Here is a 20,392-nt window from a genome sequence, read left to right on the forward strand (position 1 = left end):
GGGGCTTAGAATATACTTACTTTTTAACCTTGCATTTGCATAGGCAATCAGCTCTGCTGTGAGTGTAACTGTTCCTATACCTGTTGGTGTACAGCGATTGTTATTGGAGGATTTCACAAGGGGTGTGTGGGAAAAATTAGACAAATGTTTTCTGAACATGTAGAAGGTAAATAACTGGATAAATGGTGACAACAAAGGAGGTTAGCGTTTGGTTAAATTTGAGATTACGGCAGAAAAAATAAAACTGCACAAATATCATAGGTAGTATGTATTAAAATGAGTACCCCCTGTCTTGTCCTCTGGACTTCCTTAATTTAAGCCAAAATACAGCCCAAACTCATTACCTCAATATTGCAGCTTGGAAATGTGTAGTGCTTATTTCCTAGTGTGTACAAAAATGACATTTCAGACAAATATATGTGAGGCAATTATCACAAATACCTGTAATGTAGGGAAAATATATTTTCAGGCTACAATGTCATACTCTAACCCCCCCCCCCCATATAAGGCAGCAAATCAACAGTGTGCAGAAATGATGTGCTGCTAGAAAGTAAGAAATTGCAGGTGAATAATGTTATTATGCTACAATATATGACATTTAAACATTACTATACAATAAAAATGTACACGGACGGGGCTTCGGTTACAAGTGTTCTCCATTCATAAGTGTTTGGAGTACTCACAACTTACAAACTGTTATCAAACTCTTTTAAATGAAACTATGTTATTTACTACATTGTAGTGCTAGTACTACTGTTTATTTCCATGTCAATGAACAGTTTTTGCTACTTTCCATGTTTACTTCTTGTTCACGCAGATCCCTGAGTAAGTTAGTTTTTGCCCTCTGTGCGTTTTGTAAATAAGTGCAATTTGTTAAGAAATACACATTTTAATGGAGAGAAGAGTCAATGTGCTGATGTCCATAACGTTGTTGAACTAGATCACGGCTGTAGTTGCTAAACAAGTCCTGCCTAATGCTCAGATATGCTCGAAATGTCCTGCCCAATATATTTGCTGGAAACTGTTTTGGAGATGCACAATATCCACAGTATTTTAATTACTTTTGCAATATTAGTAGCCTTAGTCTAAATCCAACTTTTAAAACCTCTGAAGTTAAATTTCAGTTATTGGCTTTGTATAATGAGGAGCAGAGTATTTTACACCAGATTAATGCATTTTAATCTAAAATGTTCCAGTTTTTTTTTCCTGGGGGTGCATGCCCCCTGACTCCCAAAGCTATATTTGTTCCACCACCTACGCCATCAATGCTGTAATACTGGATCAAGCCTTGTCTACATAAATAATTTCTTTTTTTCTTTTAAATAAACACTTCTGATTGGTAGGCTCCTCTTTGTCATAAGCTTTAACTGACCAGATTTAGGCTTTTGTTCACATACAACATTGACTTTTGTAGTTAAGCATCATAAACTTAATAACTCTTGGTCACCCACCTGTTTTCCCATGCCACCCTATGGCCACTTCCAAAAAAGTTCTGTGGGCATCCCTGGTTGAATGTATCCAGTGTCTTTGTATAGACAAAGAGAAATGGGACATGAAAGTGAAAATGTAGTGATAGGACTATTTTTTCCTTGATTTATTGTGAATCTGTGACAATGGGGGCTGTGGTAAGTGTAGCTATTATATGTTGTGTCTTGGCATCAGGTTGGTTCAGCCAATCTGTTGAGCTACTTATGACATTTAAAGGTACATCAGCATACAGACAGGAGAGTAGATTTCTTAAAGAATTTAAAATCTAGATTCTTTTTAATTGAATGTAGTTAAGGTGTGTATTAAGTGTCTGTAAGTGCTTTGTCACATCTTAAGCTTGCTTTCACAAAAACAAAACAGTGGGCAGAAATTAAACTTTGTCCTTTGAAATTGTTTATGAAATAGTTAAAGGTATGTAGAATACATATATCTTAGCATAACATAACAATTTGTATTTTTTCATTTACTATTGTAGAAACATTTAGACTGTTCATCTTATGCATGAACAGACAGGGACAGCAGTGATTTAGTTTCATAATTAAACAAAAAAAAACCATCTTAAACTCCTTTCTGATTGGCAAGGAGACTTTAAAATACAACCAAAAGCTTGTCAAAGTTTAATGATGCATGAAAATAAAATTATGTGCCATAAACTTGAGTATGTGCTGGTTGTATCTCAGTAGAGTTGATAAACTGACAGGCTCTATACTGTAGGGTTGCTAGGAGACAGGAGCTCATACTGTTTGAATGAAGAGCGTCAATAAAGCCTAATATTGGTCATTTATAATGCATTTATATTTACTGACATGTTAAAGAAATAAAGCAAAGAAAGACTTTAAGAAAAGTGCTGCCATGTTGCAGTTTGGGTTTTGACGATCATATGGGGGAAAAGTTGGGAAAATTTATTCAAACAAATCGGAGAATGTCCGAGAGGAGAAGGCCAAGCGCTGAATTAGTGTTGCCGGTGAAGTGTGCAAGGTGCTGCATACATAATCAACTTGGAAGACTGAAAGTGAGGCTTTTAAAGATTCAGCTTATTGTTTGTGTGGGGTCTGTGAACAGCAGCTGCAGAAGGCCTCCATTAACATGCTGGAGGTGGTTATGTAAACTGTCATGCTGCTAGACCAGAGTGAATGTGGGAAGTTGAGCCCTGAAAACAGAGGCTTCTGTCTTCACATGACGAACTCCAGTGGCAGTGATTGATTTTCCTCCTGTGTGTTTGATTACCGCTGTAAAATGATATGCCTTGGAGGCCTTGAGGAAATCCTGCGGCTTTCTCTGTCCAAACAGTCAATAAAATTGAATTGCATCATGTCTGCATTAACGGTGGTGGTCAGCTATTATCAAACCATAAATTAAGTTACGTGTCTCTGCTCCATACATCTTCATAGCCACCTTAACAGATGGCTACATCATCCCTCAAACCATAATTCTATGAATTAGAGATTTGATTCAGTCTTGAAATGATTTTAGTTATTAAACAGTTTCGTAACTTCACTAATGACATCATATGCTTCATCATATCATCAGAGCTGCTGCATTTGATATATTAATGTGTAATATTATTGCAACTTTATGCAAAATTTGAAGCCTAGTATGTATTTTCATGAGTTCATGTTTGGCACAAGTTGACACAAAGCCATGTGAGTGACAGCTCCATCTCATTCTGTGACTGAAGGATGCAGTTCATCTTTCTTCATAAAGTATAAATAGTAATTCCTGTCATCAAAGATTTCACTTATATGAGAACTTCTTCACCCGCATTGTTTCCATCTTCAGTTTGTATATGGATATAATGTAATTTCTTTACGTAACAATTGACTGATGTGATTCAGTGAATCACTGAAACGTACAGTGAATCAGTTTAGAGCACAAAAAGTGGATCTGTGTTTATTAGCATTTGCTATTTTTAGAGGAAGTGTGAGAACTGAGATGAGAAAGAGACGATATCTCACCAAGGCTGCAAAGACAAAGTGTCACCTGCAAAAATACTGCTGAATAAATAACTGAAAGGAGTTTTTTTTCTTTTTATATTGCCGAAGCGTGCGGTCTCATTTTTATTGATCTAAGATAACTGTCTTCTAACTCATTTTTAAAATGTGGGAGTGGTCCCCTCGTGGCTCTCTTCAAGACAACAAACAACTTGTATCATGTATAAAAGGTAGGATCTGATAGGCTAGAAATTATATATCTAATTTTGTGGGAAAATAATGTTGATCAGCCATAACATTAAAACCAAACCAAACCTAACATTGCATAAACCCATCTGTTGCAATTCAAAGAGCTTTAACCTGTTTGGACGTGCACATCAGGATTTCTGGGTGTTTTCTGGAAGGAGAACCTTCAGGTTTTCTGGGTTGCATCGAGGGACACTGATGGATCGGAGCTGTTTGGATGCATTCAGAGCCAGATGTACATCTTTGTGTGTTTGGCGTGTTCTTCTAGCAATTTCTGGGTAATTGTTTAGGATGAGAGAGAGCACATTGTCCAGCAGGTTGAAGCTCCTGCTGGTCTGTAACCTGCTACAACCACAGGTTTCATTTTAAAGAAGCAAATTCAAGGCTAAGGGTTTCCTGGAAAAACCTCATATCTCAAAACTAATTGATCACTTTGCAGTTATGTTTATTCATATTTTATTATAGCCTTGAAATGCATGTAAATGTTGCTTTATGTGATAATGGGTTAAAAATGTTCAGGATCGTAAGTGTCTGGTCCTCTTCTCCACTTACAGGTTTTCGCCACATATCCCAACGAAGACTACGACAGACGTAATGAAGACGTGGATCCCATGGCAGCATCAGCTGAATATGAGCTGGAGAAGAGGGTGGAGAGGCTGGACCTGTTCCCTGTGGAGCTGGAGAAAGGTCCTGAACATTTTTGTCTGGAATCTTCCTGTGTGAGCTGTGATCATAGAATCGTACAGTATTGTGACCCGCTTGAGGCACTGTTTGTTGGTTTCCTGTATAATGGGAAACAGGATGCAAATGTTCTATTCATGAGGAGGGTTATTTGCTATTACTTATGTAAAAAGGCCTGGAGTCCTCACCGTCTGCCTTCTGCCAGCCATCCGGCTTTCCACAAGGTGGTGTAAGTGCAATGGCGCACGTCATTCCTTCCACTTCTCCTCAGCGCGCCACAATGGCAACATTATGGCACATTAATATATGCATCAAAGGCTATATTTAGCTCGGTGCACAGGGCAAGTTACATTAGATAACATGCATACAATGATGCTCTGCATGTGCTTTAGGAATATAGAGATGCAATCTATTCAGATGCAACGGCACAGGAAAATGTCTTGAGCTGCTTCAGCACATTATCCCTCAGGCAGGAAATCTAGGTGCCATTTTGATACCGATCTTTCATGTCACATTTCCAGACGTTAACTAAAATAGTGTATTATTTCAACACCAAATGAAAGGTGGTGTTCTTTTTTTTTGGTCCTGATACAGAGAGAAGCTTGTGCCTGCTTTTATTTCATGCTGTGTGTGAATCAATTACAGCTTGCACAGATTGCTGATGTCAGGCTTATAATGTACAAAAGCAGAAAGCTCAAGTCATTCTCATCCCCTACGTTGCCTCTGGTCGGTCTCCCACTGCTGCTTTTGAAATATTTTCATCTGCTGGCTCTATACTATATGGTAACTTCATAAATTGTTCACCATTTTACCGTTTTTTTTTTAGATAAATATTTATTTGTGCTACACTGGATAAATAAAATCTGACTTGTATATATTATTCAGTAAATAATTCAGTAAATAAAATATAATCAATTTAAGGTGTTTTTTTTTTTTTTTTTTTTTTTTTTTTAGAAATGCCTTTTTATTGAATTTTACAATGCTCAAGAAATACAAATACAAAAAAAAGAAATACAAATATGCCACATCTACATGTCTGCAGTTAAATGTTTGCAAAGTGAGGCAGACTTGAAAATAAAACACAAAACAAACAGTACAAAAGATAAATACCTAAATACATAAAAATAAATAAATACATAAAAATACATAATACATATGCAAATCAGACTTATTTTGACATAACAGGGCTTTTGCAGGACTCCACCTTTTATTAAACAACTCCCTTTGTATTCCTAATGAGAAGGTAATGCCTTCCATCACATGTATTTCTCTGACTTTCTTGATCCACATGGAATAAGTGGGTGGCTCCAGTTTCAACCACTTAATAGTTATACATTTGAGCGCAGCAGTCAAAAATATCCTCAAAAGGTATTTTTTGTCTTTTCCGTAGAAGCCATCGGAGATTAGGCCGAAGATTGCCAAGCGGGGTTCCTTGTCTAAAGTTTGTTGGAAGACCATGTTGATGGCTGTAAAAATATCATCCCAAAATATCTTGATATTGGGACATGACCAAAATATATATCCATGCCACAGTTTCGCCAGCAGGTGTCCGGGAATTTAAGGTGTTTTCAGCAGCAGTTAGTTGTGTTTTTTGCCCAGTATTTACAACAGATCATGCAGCAATGAGATTTCCAGACTGAATGGTGATTTTTCCAACTAAACTCTTGAATGTGGACAACTATCATGTAATATGGCTGCTTCCTGCTCTCTTTCAGATGGTGACGGTCTGGGCATCAGTATCATCGGGATGGGTGCAGGAGCTGACATGGGCCTGGAGAAACTGGGTATCTTTGTTAAAACGGTCACAGAAGGAGGAGCGGCACACAGGGATGGCAGGTGAGTTAGTTCACATCTCCAGCTGATAAAGTCTGACTCTACTGTGTCTACCTGTGTTCTCTCCCAGTTAAACTGAAGAGGACTTTGTTTTCCGAAACTGTTGGTTTTAGTTTTTATTTCCAGTGCCGGATGCCTATTTAGCTTCTTGGGAACTTCGAATACTTTTGTTCCTGGCCTTTGCGGTTTGAACTTAGAGAAGATAAGCAGAGATAGTAGCTAGCCTGTTCCTGTAACTCTCTGAACTCCCTCCGCAGGATCCAGGTGAATGATCTGATTGTGGAGGTGGATGGGACCAGTTTGGTGGGAGTCACCCAAAGCTTTGCTGCCTCTGTACTCAGGAACACCTCAGGAACTGTCAAGTAAGAGTCCGAATGCGGTCTTTCAATGTGACTTTTGCTAGCAACCCAGATAAACATTAGCTTGTACATCTGCTATAATATTTTCAGCAACTGCTTTCGCCATAAAATTTGCAAACATATTTTAATTTAGACATATTGTTTTGTCAGAATTGACTGGATTTATACCGAAGCTACATGCAAAATGCAACTGGAATCAAACTAACAGTATGAGCATCATATTAGCATCGTCCTTGTGGGTTCATGGTTTTGTGGTTTTCTTAGAGCAAACACTGCCAGCAGATCCTGTTTTACTGTTTGAAATGACATCCAGCATTCCTCCTTAAATAGATGGTTTCCTTTTGATATATATATACCCACAGCCAGTCTTACTCATGGGACAGCCTTTTACCACATCCTGCACCAGTTCACCAGACTTGAGATTTATATTGCAAGTCTCTCAGGGTCATGATTACACCCTTTCTGCTCTTTTTGGAGACAGTCTGAATGGGGTTCAAAGACTCCACTCTAGAGACACAAAGAAAGTTATCAAGACCAAATTCTGTTGAAAAGTATAAAAAAATATCATTGAAAACTATGTGTAGCTTTCCTCCTTGGAGTTTCAGTGTCGCAGGCTGTTCCTGTTAGCTCATTTTTTGTAATCTAAGCTCATTCATAATTCAGGGTTTAGCGGTCAGCACTGTTGGGATAATTGTTACTGTTGTGAGACTTGTGAAGATCACAGACCTTCATAGATAGCTCATACATTATGGATCGGCTGCAGTGATGGTGGAGGGCAACGGAGCTCAGACCTAATCATGAAAACCGTCAGGCAGACAAATGGGGACAGGAAGTGTATTTGTGAACATTTAATTAGGCGTTAACGTTGTAGAAATTGAAAAGCAGCGGCGGCTGGCTTAATCACCGTCTGCCGCTTTGTCACGACTCGATGTAATTTTCCTTGTTTACTGTCTGCTTTCATTTGACAGAGATTTGTCGACCTCAGCCTGCAGACATATTGGCTCTTCAATGATCTGTACAATGAGCCCAGATGGAGGCTGACTTGAGGGATTGATTTGAAGAATAAAAGACAGCAGTTCCTGAGACATCAGCGTTGTTCTGCTGTTGACTGGAAGCTATTTTCTGTCATCAGGCTGCATTAATACATTTAGCTGAACCAACTCAGGGAGGCTTTAAGTTGTTTATTATACATGATAAACACTCTCGGTCCTTCAGGAGCCTGTGCTCATGCTCCTTAGTGGTGCAGATAAAAAAGGGAGGCAGCATCTATTATTTAACACACACATACAGTATCATACTATGTCAGATAAAAGGTAACCTCGGTGCAGGCAGCCCCTTTAGACACAATTTGGGTTTAGCAGCCTGTCTTAACTGATTAATGTCTAAATACAGGTTTGTGATTGGGCGGGAGAAGCCAGGCGAGCAAAGCGAAGTGGCCCAGCTTATCCAGCAGACGCTGGAGCAAGAGCGCTGGCAGAGAGAGATGATGGAGCAGCGCTACAACCAGTACATGGATGAACAAGAGGTCGGTCTGAAAGTCCATCCGGGTGTAGGACCTAATTGGAATTGGTGATGGTGCACGGTGTGACCAGTGCAGAAAGAAAGCTGGAATGCTCAATAATCCAGTCTCCTCCATAGTCCCATCCCCTCCTGTTTCATGCCGAGTCATACAGTCAGACTTCCAGATGTTTAGAAATGATTTTGAATGAGATCAAATATTGAATTTTTGCATCTGAAACATAAACGTTTTGCAAAACCTTTTCAGTAATGAAGTGACATCGTCTTGCAAAGAAGAGCAGGGTTTCTCTTTATGGTCCCTATATTATTTTGCCCTGTATGTCCTTAGTTTCCCCTAAAGATTAAGACATTTATGTCCCCCCCCTTACTGTAATAAACAGTAAAAAGCATCCAGCATGCATTATCAGTATGATCACACAGGAAGCTGAGGACAAATCAGAATGACTTAGCTTTTGTGCCCTCATGACCCTTTTCATCTATTAATCAAATTTTTTTTCTTTGCCTTCTTTTTTTTTTTTTTTTGGGATGTACCACACTTTTGTTTAAAATCCATCTTTGTTTACTTGTAAAGACAGAAAAAGATGCCTCTTTCATGACCAGGGTGGCAGACAGTAGGTGGTTCTGTGAAGCAGAAGGTTGTATAATGGGAACGCCAATGTGCTCGTTTCAGTTTGGCACCATCTAGTGGTCATTTGGTGTCAATGCATAGATGTGATGAGTCCTTTTTTCTGTTAAAGCTGGGGTAGATAATCTTACTCAGACATTTTTTTTTTACTCTGGGTGAAGTGGTTCCTCGTCCGGATAATAGTCTGTACATTTTGTAATCATGAACAATAAGAAATATTGTTTGACCCCTCAGTTTACTGTAAATCTGTAAAAATGTTTGGGTCAGAGTGAAGTTGTTCATTTCTTCTCCTGGCCCCCTCCTCCCCCTCCTGCAGCGCATACCTGATAGCCACACCCCACATATAAATAGTGTGTTAGGATGAAAATACAAAGTAGTAAAGAAGAAACTTGGAAGGCAAACATGGCTGAGAAAATGCAGGAAGGATTTCCCGACCCGGCTCGGTTTATTTTCCTCCTCCTGCTAAACAGCCAAGGAAAAGAAAATTGTTGGTGGATAAAGCTGCAAACTAGAAAAGCACTCTGAGAGCGCAAACTTCCGCCACGGCCTATGAAAAAAATTCCCGGATCCAAACAGTGATCCGGATCACCACCAAAATTAAATCAGTTCTTCTTTTTCACATTTCCAACAACTCCTGATAATTTAATTAAAATCCGTCCATAACTTTTTGAACTATCTTGAACATAAACAGATAAACGCCAGTAAAAACATAACCTCCTTAGTGGAAGTAAGAGAAAATCCTTGGATCACGCAGGATCATATTTACTAGCTCCCCAACGTTACCTACCCCAACTTTAAATGTTACGGTTTTTCTCCCAGGAATCACGTATTTCCAGGTTTTATATTTGAAACAAAATCACAGAGATTCTACGGCCATTTAAATTCACCTTTTTGCCTTTTAAAAACTGTCAGCTGACTATTTTCCAAATTCGACTCAAAGCTTGGCTCACTTGAAATCATAGGGCAACAACAGGAGAAATGAATATATATAATAAAAAATTATGTTTCTGTTTTTATCCAATTACCTTACTAAAAAAAAAAAAAAAAAAGAAACTTATGTGTTCATTGTCTTAGAATGAGGCTTTTATATCTACTTGCTGTAGGTCCTCATATATATCAGCTGCCACATTTCTGCAACCATTTTTATTAAAGTGTTTCTGAATGGACAATAACTGTTTGTGAAGAAATGTCATACTTTAAAATGCACGTGGAAGACAACAGTTCACACGTACACAACTTTGAAGTTCTTTCCTGTAGTGCAGTCATCTTCATTGTGTCGGTTGGCCAATGACGGCCGCTGTCCACTTACAGCTGTTCTTTGCATTTGAAGTATTTCATCCCCATCTTTAACACAACCTACCAGTGATTATTTCACAGTATACCATTAAATAAGATGGAAAACAAAGGTGTGTTTCCTGGTCTCCATGCACATGCCTCCAGTTATCAGAATCAGTTACAGAATACTGCACCTCTTGACTTTTTACCTTTTCCTTTCTAATTAAGTTTTGCCCATGAATGTGTCTCCCACGCCTGTAGGGTGGTGAATACGGTACAGATGAGGAAGAGGACGAGGATGAGGAAGCCAGTCCGCCTTATCCCAGCGCCATCGAGGTGTTTGACTTGGCTGAGAACGAGGACATGTCGCCTCTGGAGACAGACCCTGAGAAACTGGCCCATAAATACAAAGAGGTGAGACAACAGTGCCTTGAAGTGGAGCAATTCATCTGTAATTAGTTAATCGCTGCTGATGTGAATAACATGAATGAAAGTATTTAAAAGGTTTCCTTTTTTTCCTCCCTTAAAGCTTCAAATAAAACATGCTGTGACCCAGGCTGAGATCCAGCAGCTGAAAAGAAAAGTGAGGTTTTAAATCCAGATTTTGAGACATCCTTGCAGAAATAATGCTCATCTTATGACTGAAATGCATCCGTCTCTACAGCTGCACCACGCAGAGCAGGAGAAGCAGTGCTGGCGTATGGATAAAGTCCAACTGGAGCAGACCTTGCAGGAGAACAAGGAGCGAATGGAGAAGCTGGAAGGCTACTGGATGGAGGCTCAGAGCCTGTGCCAGGCTGTGGACGAACACCTCAAGGAGACGCAGGCGCAGTATCAGGCTCTGGAGCGCAAATACAGCAAAGCCAAGCGCCTGATTAAAGAGTATCAGCAGAAGTAAGACAGTTTAACTACACATATAAAAGCTGGGAGTGAAGCGATGCATTGTTTGATTCTATTATCTGGTTTATGGAACAGAGAGATCGAGTACCTGAAGAAGGAAACTCAGCGTTGTGCACAAGTTGGAGCCGAAGCCTCTCTTCTGAAAGAGGAGTCTGGACAACTTCAAGAACAGGTAGGAGAGGTAATTTAAGCTATTCTGCTTACAAGCGGGTGATATTTTATGTTAAAATATGATCAGACTCCACACTTAATAAGCCTTCTATGTGCTCAAATAGCATTTATATGCTAAAATCTCTCTGCTATGAGACCTAGCTTTGGACCTCAGATATTTGAGGAACAAACGCTGCATATTTAAACAGTTCAGATAAAAATGTCTCATAATGATCGAGATTTTTGTATGTTTAGACTGAGATGTGTTGGCGATTCAGCAAGAAGTTTTAACTTTTAAAAAATTCTGAAATGTAATGATAAAGACCACTGTAAATGTAGCCGCTTAAAGCACCTCTTACTTCGATTGTACATTTTCATCCTGAGTCTGATTCATGAACGTGGCCTTTAGAAAGCCTTTTGTTCACACCAGGGTTCTGTTGAAGATCGGTTTCATGTCGTTCTAAACACCAGTCTCAGTAAAAGGGCATGAAACCTCCAGGCTGGGGAGACGTTCAGAAATGGAAAAGATGAGATGAAAGAGCTGGAAAAAAAAAAGTTATTATGTCCGTCAATACAGGCTACGGTTGCAAATGAATAGAAACTATTCTGATAAACCTCTTGGCAATTTTATGCTAAATACTGCAAGCAATTGTTGTCCAAGTTTAACTCTTTAATACCCATTAAAAAGTGTCACAAAAATCTTTTTTTAACACGAGGTCTTTATTAGTCCCTTTAACAAGTAAAAGGAAAAAAGCGACATTTTTAAAAGGGTTTTTATCTGTTAGTACCGTGTTAGATATAAAAATTATTGTAGCATAATCTTTTGCTTTCTGGTGTCCATTAAGGAGCAGAAAACAAGAATATAATTTTGTTCTGCAGGAGAAATTTTTTTTTTAACCATAAAATGATGCCAGATGTCTCAGAATCTATATGTATTAGATATGTCACAGCAGACTCTTAGGGATTAATATCAGTGTGTTCAGCATCAGTAAGGCATAATTGACTTTTTGATGCTGAAAGCAGATTGGTTAATCAAGAATATAAAAACCCACAAATATTACTGTAAATTACAACAGATGTTCCAAAAAAAAAAAAAAAAGCCAAGCCAACTTTATGACCTCCGCTAAGGAGGTTATGTTTTTACTGATGTTTATCTGTTTGTGTTCAAGATAACTCAAAATGTTTCGGACGGATTTTCATGAAATTTTCAGGACTTGTTGGAAATGTGAAAAGGAAGAACAGATTTAATTTTGGTGGCGATCCGGATTACCGTTTGGATCCACGAACTACTCAAAGACCTTGGCGGAGGTTTGCACTCTTCAAGTGCTTTTCTAGTTTATAAAGCACTTTCCGACAGCTACTGCTGAACATAGTCCTCAATGTAAAACAATTAAAATATTAAAACAGAAAATTATAAAATATAAAACAATAAAACCAGTAAAAACAATAAAGAAGTTGGGATGCAGAATGCAGGTAAAAACAGGATGCAATGATTTACAAAGTTCTATTCTATCATTTACTAATACAACATTAGTATTCCTAATAAAACATATCAGGTGTCGGACGTTTTACCAAGCAGGGAGAATTCCTTATGCTGTATTTTAAGATTTGTTACGCAGAGTTACTGTGCTGAAGTTTTGTTTGTGTTTGAGACATAACTATCCTTGAAACTGATTGTCTTAATTAGCCAGAAATCCGGAGTTGTTGGGAAAAAGCCAACAGGACTCAGAAAACAGTGTTTCTCCTTTATCTAAATTCTTTCTCTTCGTCTTGTAGGTGGCAGACCTGGAGTGCAGGGTGGAGGAGCTGAAATCTGAACCTTTATAAAAGCCTTTCTCCATTTCATATGAAAATTCACCTGAAGATGTGTTATTTTACTTGCATTGAACTGCAGGGTATCTCGTCTCCATCTCTGAGCTTGGTCGCCTCCTCCGTTTGTCCTCAGGCCTCGTGTTTCAGCCACTTTTAACCGTGTTTTTCTGTTAACGTTTACAGGAATGTGGACATGTTTTATCATTACAAAGTCGGACTGTGTTGAGCTCGAGATGTCCCGTTCCTTTTTTAATTATCACAGTTCAGTATTGTCTCCTTTGATTTGTCATTATGTCAGACCAAGCTGTTGCTTTTAATTGCCAAAAAAACTAAATCCTTTCTTTCTTTTGCCTCGTTTTGTGATTTTTTTTTTGCTTTTTTTGTACATATGTGATATTGTGTGGTTTAACAATCAGTTTGGTTTGTAAAAAATTTTAATGTGTATAACATTTATCATAATATAAACTAATAAGATTGAGGGTTGTTGTATATTTTACGTGACGAGGACGCGTGGACAAAGATTGCACTGAAGAGGGCATCGACGCGGACGGAGGAGTAAATGGGAACAAGCGTGGCGTAGATTCAAAATTGTACAAACGATAACCCAACCTTGTAGGGGTCTTGTCACAAAACCTTGGGAACCACTTGCTGCCTACCTACCTTTCAGAAGTGTTTGTGTTTTTTACACATTAAGACTCATAAAGAAGCGACCAATCCTCTGATTTCACCCGTTGCATCTTCAAAAAAAAAGGAAAAAAAAAAAAAAAAAAAGGACCATGGAAACAAGCCTCCACAACTGCTGTGCCACAAACAACAACAGAGCCCCCCTTTTTCTTTCCCTTCAAATGGATGTTGTTAAGGACTTGTGTAACTGCTATTAGTTAGGACTACTGATTATATGAAACATTACAGAACTGGGAAGTCTGAGAAGCCGAAACCAGCAGCTGCACTCGACACCGCTGTGTGTAGCACATGGAAAACACTGCCAGGTTTCTACCTGTTTCCGTTTACGCACAGTTTAAATAAGTCTGCTTGTGTCACCAGTCATACCAGTATGTTTGTATAGTTCAGGTCAGACTTAAATATTTTCATTTTCCTTAATATTTATAATGTAGTTGAGGTGGAACAATGAGCTAACAAGGACAAAAAACTGACAACAGCAATGCAAAATGTCATTTAGTAGAGGAGTTATACTGTGTCACGTAAAGCGTAGCAGACCCAGGTGATTATAAAAACAAAATCTAGGATTACGTAATTAAACAGGCATGGTTATAATTATTTTCATAATATTAAGGCTTGTACAGTGCACATGCTTTGCATTGTATGTTTTGTGGAATAAATGGTCAACAGTGACGGTCACTTTGTTTTTTTTTTTATTTATTTCACATCAACATGGAAAAAAAAAAAAGAATTGACTTTACATGTTGTCTCTGCTTGTTAATCCCAAAATATCAAATGAATTCATTACATTTACATGCAGAATGTTTTCTGAGATAAAGTATTTTAGTACAATGTCAAAACTATTTATGTTAAATATTCAAAAAACGACCAGAAACGCTTCAGTGCAATTTGCAACAATTAAGAGCTCTTTTACAATATTCCCAAAGTCCTGAAAAAAAAAAAAAAAAAAGGTCCAACTACGTGTGCATCTTCTGATGGTGTCTCCTGAGATGATAGTTTCTGGAAAAGCTCTTTCCACACTGGGTGCATTTGAACATCCTCTGTCCCAAGTGGAGCATCTGGTGAGCTTTGAGACTCTGCGGGCGACTGAAGCTCTTGTTGCATTCGGAGCAGTTGTGCGGCCTCACGCCCGTGTGCTTCCTTTCGTGTCTCTTCAGGTCTCCCGACTGTCGAAAGCTCTCCCCGCAGTGGGTGCACAGGTACGGTTTCTCTCCGGTGTGAGTCCTGAGGTGGACGTTGAGCTGGCCGCCGTACGAGAAGCTCTTGCCGCAGTGAGGGCAGCTGTACGGCTTTTCGCCAGTGTGAATGCGCTGGTGCTGCTTCAGACCGTAGTGGTTCGTGAAGCCTTTTCCGCAGTCGGGGCACAAATACAAAACCTTCAGCTGCCTGAAGCAGGTGTGAGATTTAAAAGCTTTGGCGTTAGTGCAATTTACGCCGCAGTGTGGGCACACGAATTCCCCCTCCTTCTCCTCCAGCTGATCCATGAACCCGTCTTGGTCGCAGTGCGACAGGAACTCCACAGGGTGGTGCCTCTTCAGGTGTTTAATAAGATAGCTTCTCATGGTGAAGGAGAACTGACAGAAAGTGCAGGAAAAAAGCTCCGAAGTGCAGTGATACTTCATGCAAGACTTGCTTTTCTGATGCTGTTTGAGCTTGCCGGATGAGGAGAAGTCTTTCCCGCAGCGGTCGCAGATGTAAGACTTTGACTCTGCATGCTCTGTCTGCTCATGTCTCCTCAGCGAGGCGTACTTGTTGAAGGCTTCCCCGCACTGTTCACACTTGTGCCGTTTCACAGTGCACCTGTGAGCTTTGAGATCATCCGGGTTTCCATATGTTTGTTTGCAGTGGTTGCAGCTAAACCATTTGTATTTCACTAACTTTGCGGTCCTGACAGCAGTGGCCTCGGTCTCGGTGGAGTTCCTCCCGCCATGAGCAGGACGGCCTTGCTTGCGTTTCGGTGCGATGAGCTTGGTTATGGCAGAAATTTTAGATCTTGCTCTGAGGCGCTGAGGCCTGCTGGAAGGATGATGCTGGACTGATTCCATGCTGGCGTCTTGATTGTCTTCCGAGGTTTCCTCTGAGTGAAGCTCATTTATGTGCTGCTGCAGATGATCGACTGAGGAGAATGCCGTTGAGCACTGAGCGCAGCTAAAGGGCATTACAGCAGGCTCCTCTGGATTATCACCGCTTGTCTGTCTCCTTTCGTTCTCTTTTTGATGATTCTGCAGATGCCGGTTCAGGTCGTGGTACTGGCCAAAGCATTTCTGACACATGGCACAAACATAAGGACGCAGCTTCTCGTGGACGGTTGCTCTGTGTTTCTTGTAAGCGGCTTCGTTTGCAAAGCTCTTACTGCAGTCAGAACAACTGAATGCATGCGGTTCTGTCTCATCGGCAGAAGTCGTTACAGTGTCATCCGTGACTTCTTGCAGCTCTTCTGTGACGTTTATTACCTCTGTTTCCTCTGATGCGGCTGGTTCTGCAGCCGGTGAAATGTCTGCTCTTGGTGCTGAGTTTTCCGTTTCACTCGGGACTTTGTTCTGATTCCGAGCTTTCATCACAGCCTGTTTCCTGTGAACATACTGGTGTCTGATTAAGCCAGAAGCCTGAGTAAAGCTTCGCCTGCAGTGTGGGCAGCAGTAAGGCCGTTTGTTTGAGTGGACAGCCAGCTTGTGTCTCCTGAGGTGAGGCATTTGCTTGAAAACCTTCCCGCAATCATCACATGTTTTGGACTTGACGGAATCGACAACTAATACGGCCACAGATGCTGCAGAGGGACCCGAATCAGCATCTGAAGCTTGATTTCCATTATCAACCACTTCAGGGTCTTTAAGCTGTGTGTGGAAATAGTCAGTGTGTCGCTGGAGGAAGGCCTCGGTGGTGAAGGAGAGCAGACACTGGGAGCACGGAAACACTGGAGATGTTGCAGACACGCTGCTTTCTGCTGTTTAGAAAAGAAGCAACACAAGCCGGTTATCTCCTTGAAACTTAACTGCACGAAATATTTGTGTAAACTTAGGAAGAGAGTTAAAGGTACCTGTTGTATTCATCTTCAAAACCCACTTTTGTCTCCAAGCTTCACTGAAATGGGCAAGCAGCTTCCTGCTCGGCCACACCATGAGCTCGTCGCCGCTTTGTATGGTGCGACAGCAGTGGAAAAGGATGCTGCCTTTGTACTGGACAGCCAACAAGTTGGTTTCTTCTTTGTTACGAGCAAAGTTCACATACCTGTAGAAAAATAATGTTTAGAAAACATGTGAGACTTGAGTGGCAACCACAGACTGCACATGGAAGAGCATTTTTACATCAAACAACATGCAATGGGACTGTTCCTGCTCATAGCAGCCTTGGTCTTATTCAAAAGAAATAAAAGCAGGTTGATCACAAACTTTTCTCAGCTGTCTATTTCCTGTCAGAAACTATTTTCATGTTTTTGCACAAAAAGTAGAAACAGCTGATTATTAATGTGACTGAAAATCTTAGAAGTGATTATATTATATTCTCATACTAGGAAAAGGTGGAGTGCTCCCTCCAGGTGAGGCAAAGACTGAATCTTTGCTTCACATGAAGTTCAGGTTTCTTGTGATTTAGACAAGCTTGTTTATAGATTTGTTTTCACTCGACTTGACTACTGTAATAAACTTTTTATCTTTCTTTCTCTAAAAGAAAATAACTTTGAGAATTGCAACTAATCCTGAATGCTAAAACCACATCCTTCTAAAGAATAAAAGGGAGCATATCACTCTGGTCCTGTGTGCTAAAGCACTGATATTGAATTTTTGCTGCTAGTGTACAAGACACTAAATGATTCTGGTGTGTAAGGCTGATCTGCCGATACCATACCAGCCACAAAGACCTCTAAGATCATCTGAGTCAAGTTTGCTTTCCATTGCCAGAGTTAAAATTAAACAAGACGAGTCAAAATGTCATTCTCATGCTCCTACCATCTGGAACAAAATAAAAAAACAAGAAGTCTGTGTTGTTCTCACTCTCATTTATAAGTCATTTTGGATAAAAGTGTCAGCTGAATTCCTATAGAATAGAATAGAATAGAATAGAAGTCTGCTCCAAATCTAGACAATTTCCGACTGACGTCTGTTTGTGTCATATATACGTCACTGTATCAATTTCATTGTTTGTTTCTATTTTAGCTGATTCTTTTTCAGTTCATTTAAATTATCTTATTTTATTTGTTCTAATTATTCTATTTAATGTTTCATTAGATCCTTGCTGCAATGCTTTTAATATTTTATGTTAAATAAACTTGCCTTTTGTTCTAATAGTCCGATGATTTAGCAACAAACTTTTAGTCATTTAAAATTTCGTACCTCATCCAGTTCGAGTATGAATCTTTGGCTCCATCTATGTACTCGTACTGGTCTTCTCCTTTGAAAATCTGATTGAAAATAACATTTTAGACAACACACATATAAATGTAAAAGAAACTCTCTGTCACACTGCTGATGTTAGCTTAGCTTATCAAATCTCACCTCCCAGGAGAAGTCACTTGACATGGCATCTTCATGGGTAGTCACCTCCCCTTCATATGGTCCAAAATGCATGCCAGGAGACACCATCGCCCCATGGTTTAAAACCCCAACTCCTGCAACAGGGATACTAGATCTGCCTATCGTCAGGCCATAGGGCAAAGTGAGGAGAGCCCTCTGCGGGACACCCATGCTTGTTGGATAGTCAAGAATGAAAGAAGGGCCGTTGATATTATCTGGGTCACTCTGGTCCGCGAAAAGAGCCAGACACTCTTCACAACCTGCAGAATTGAATTATAAAAGGAAAACAGAAGGATACAGTGAAAATACTTATTTGGTTGAAATATTAGTAATAATTAGCACAAACTTGCTGTATACATCTTAAATAGGAGTGCAAAAAAAAACAAAAAAAAAGGGTGGGTTTCAGGTTTCAAACTTTTCTGTTTTGACAAAAACTTGAAAAAACACTTACTAAACAAATAGCAGGATTGCTACCCTGTCTTGCAGGTTACCTAAATAAGTAATCATTCATTATGTGGGTAGATGAATTTATCTTACTGAAGCCATTCTGAGCATCTGGGTTTTCTTCTTGTCCCACTGTGTTCAGCAACTGCTGGATTGAGGATTGGGATGGCTCTACAGCTGGAACAAAACACACTTTTAAAAGCTGTATGAACATAAATATATACAGTTGTGCTCATATTTATTAATACACTTTGATTAAAGAAGGAAAAAATCAGCTGCCCATAAAATAAGCTGAAATTGACTAAAGTAATAATAAATAAAAATTTTATGAAGATTATTACATTATTTTCTAATTCTGGTTCAATAGAATTTTTTTTTTTTTTTAAAAAGCAAACAAATAAGATAATTTATTACATATTACATCACTCATACATATTTTGCTAATTTTAGTTTTAGTTATTGTTCCTTTTTAAGTCTCCAGTTCTTGTTGTTATTGTTGTAAATTCAGCCTTTTCTTTAATGAAAGGGTATGAATACATTTGAGCACAACTGTATTTGGTTTAACCACAGTGTATCATTTGGTTATAGCAGTGTACCTGGTGGGACATTAATAGAAAGGCACTCCTGTACTTCAACAACTTCCTCGGTTGTCTCGACCCACTCAACATCACTGCCCCCGTTAGACATCAGGAAAATCCTGCGGGTTAGGGTAGAAATTATTAGTCATCAACATATTTGTCCGAATATAAACATATTTATGACAAAATGAAAGCTCATTCAATAGAAAAATACAGCAGTAGTAGCTAAACTTGCTTAATAGTTGCAAAATATTTAGCGGATATTTTAGTAACAATATTTAGCATTGTCGTAATTTTCCACGCAGAGTGTTTAGCTGTGATATAATTCAGTGAAAGAAGAAAAAAAAGAGGGAAATAAAGTTTTTCTTGCAGCTTGAAATATGCTAATAACAGAAGTTTATAGCATGTAGCCAACACAATTAGCAATGTGACGAGTGGTATCATAATGCATAAATAATGGCAAATCTGTATCAACATTAAGAGGAATAAGTTTGACTGCTGTTAAGATTTGCATCATTAGATAACATACACATATGTACCTATTCCTTTAATACTTTAACTGCTGGTCAGAACTAAATCAGTGTTAGCCTTTAGCAAACATAATAATCAACCCAACGCTGAAGACATGCCCCCGGAAGTAAATAGAAAGAGCATACTTTCAGTATAAAAGTATGGTTCACTATCTTCCACAGTTGAAGTGCTACGTTACATCAGAAACCCGCGTTTTCATTTCCATTAATACTGTTTATACTGATATAATTTTCTCATCTAACTACAAAACACAGAGACCACAGCACAGACGAGACATCATGATAACATATAGTAGTATGCACGTCACCTCTTTGCAACGAGGCGCCGCTGGTGTAGTGGTATCATGCAAGATTCCCATTCTTGCGACCCGGGTTCGATTCCCGGGCGGCGCACTCCTTTTTTATTTGTCGAACAAATCATGTAATTTGCTGTACCACGGAATAAAATGAGTATGAACACATATTTTATTTGACATTATGGCAGAATGTGTAAACGTGGTACCAAGTATTTGCTGCAAACATCACGTTGTATAATTAACTAGAACAGTATCGCACAAGCGCCCAAGTCTTGTGCTATCCTGCAAATTTTAGACGTCTCTTTTCTGCAACACACCTGCATCAAATGATTGAATCAACTTATCTGCATGTAGGCTTGGTAACAAGTCATTCATTTTTAATGCAAGTGTGCTGGAGGACAGGACTTGAACCACTGCACAAGAAAGATGCTTTGCTCCAGTCCAATGATCTTAAAATATAACCACATGAGGACCGGGTTTCTACAGGTAATGGATGTATTCTTACCTGTGTCGTATATTTCTTATTTGACTTTGAAC

General features: G+C 39.2%; 2 protein-coding genes across 3 annotated transcripts in view; one reads left to right on the forward strand and one right to left on the reverse strand.

Moving 5' to 3' along the window:
• LOC306771252 (neurabin-2-like) overlaps positions 1-13,946 on the forward strand; it is a 24,829-nt gene extending 10,883 nt beyond the window's left edge. Inside the window, exons 3-11 of the mRNA XM_079260378.1 lie at positions 4,220-4,352; positions 6,062-6,182; positions 6,437-6,541; positions 7,931-8,063; positions 10,218-10,370; positions 10,486-10,539; positions 10,621-10,850; positions 10,932-11,028; positions 12,783-13,946. Coding sequence (XP_079116504.1) covers positions 4,220-4,352; positions 6,062-6,182; positions 6,437-6,541; positions 7,931-8,063; positions 10,218-10,370; positions 10,486-10,539; positions 10,621-10,850; positions 10,932-11,028; positions 12,783-12,833 — 1,077 coding nt within the window. The 3' untranslated portion in view covers positions 12,834-13,946. The remainder of the gene's footprint in view (positions 1-4,219; positions 4,353-6,061; positions 6,183-6,436; positions 6,542-7,930; positions 8,064-10,217; positions 10,371-10,485; positions 10,540-10,620; positions 10,851-10,931; positions 11,029-12,782) is intronic.
• Positions 13,947-14,340: 394 nt separating this feature from the next.
• On the reverse strand, positions 14,341-19,640 carry prdm9 (PR domain containing 9). Of its 2 annotated transcripts, none has more exons than XM_079260756.1 (7): positions 19,569-19,640; positions 19,048-19,148; positions 18,545-18,622; positions 17,990-18,267; positions 17,828-17,895; positions 16,537-16,727; positions 14,341-16,443 (listed from the first exon to the last, which is right to left on the reverse strand). In XM_079260756.1, exons 2-7 carry the CDS (start codon positions 19,136-19,138, stop codon positions 14,456-14,458), a joined length of 2,694 nt encoding a protein of 897 aa, XP_079116882.1. In that variant the 5' UTR covers positions 19,139-19,148; positions 19,569-19,640; the 3' UTR covers positions 14,341-14,455. The 2 variants fall into 2 exon arrangements, with proteins under 2 accessions (XP_079116882.1, XP_079116881.1); XM_079260755.1 differs by having other exon boundaries at positions 18,545-18,628.
• Between the last annotated feature and the right edge of the window lie 752 nt (positions 19,641-20,392).

This window comes from Telmatherina bonti, assembly GCF_933228915.1.
Source record: "Telmatherina bonti genome assembly, chromosome: 21".
Lineage (NCBI taxonomy): Eukaryota > Metazoa > Chordata > Actinopteri > Atheriniformes > Telmatherinidae > Telmatherina > Telmatherina bonti.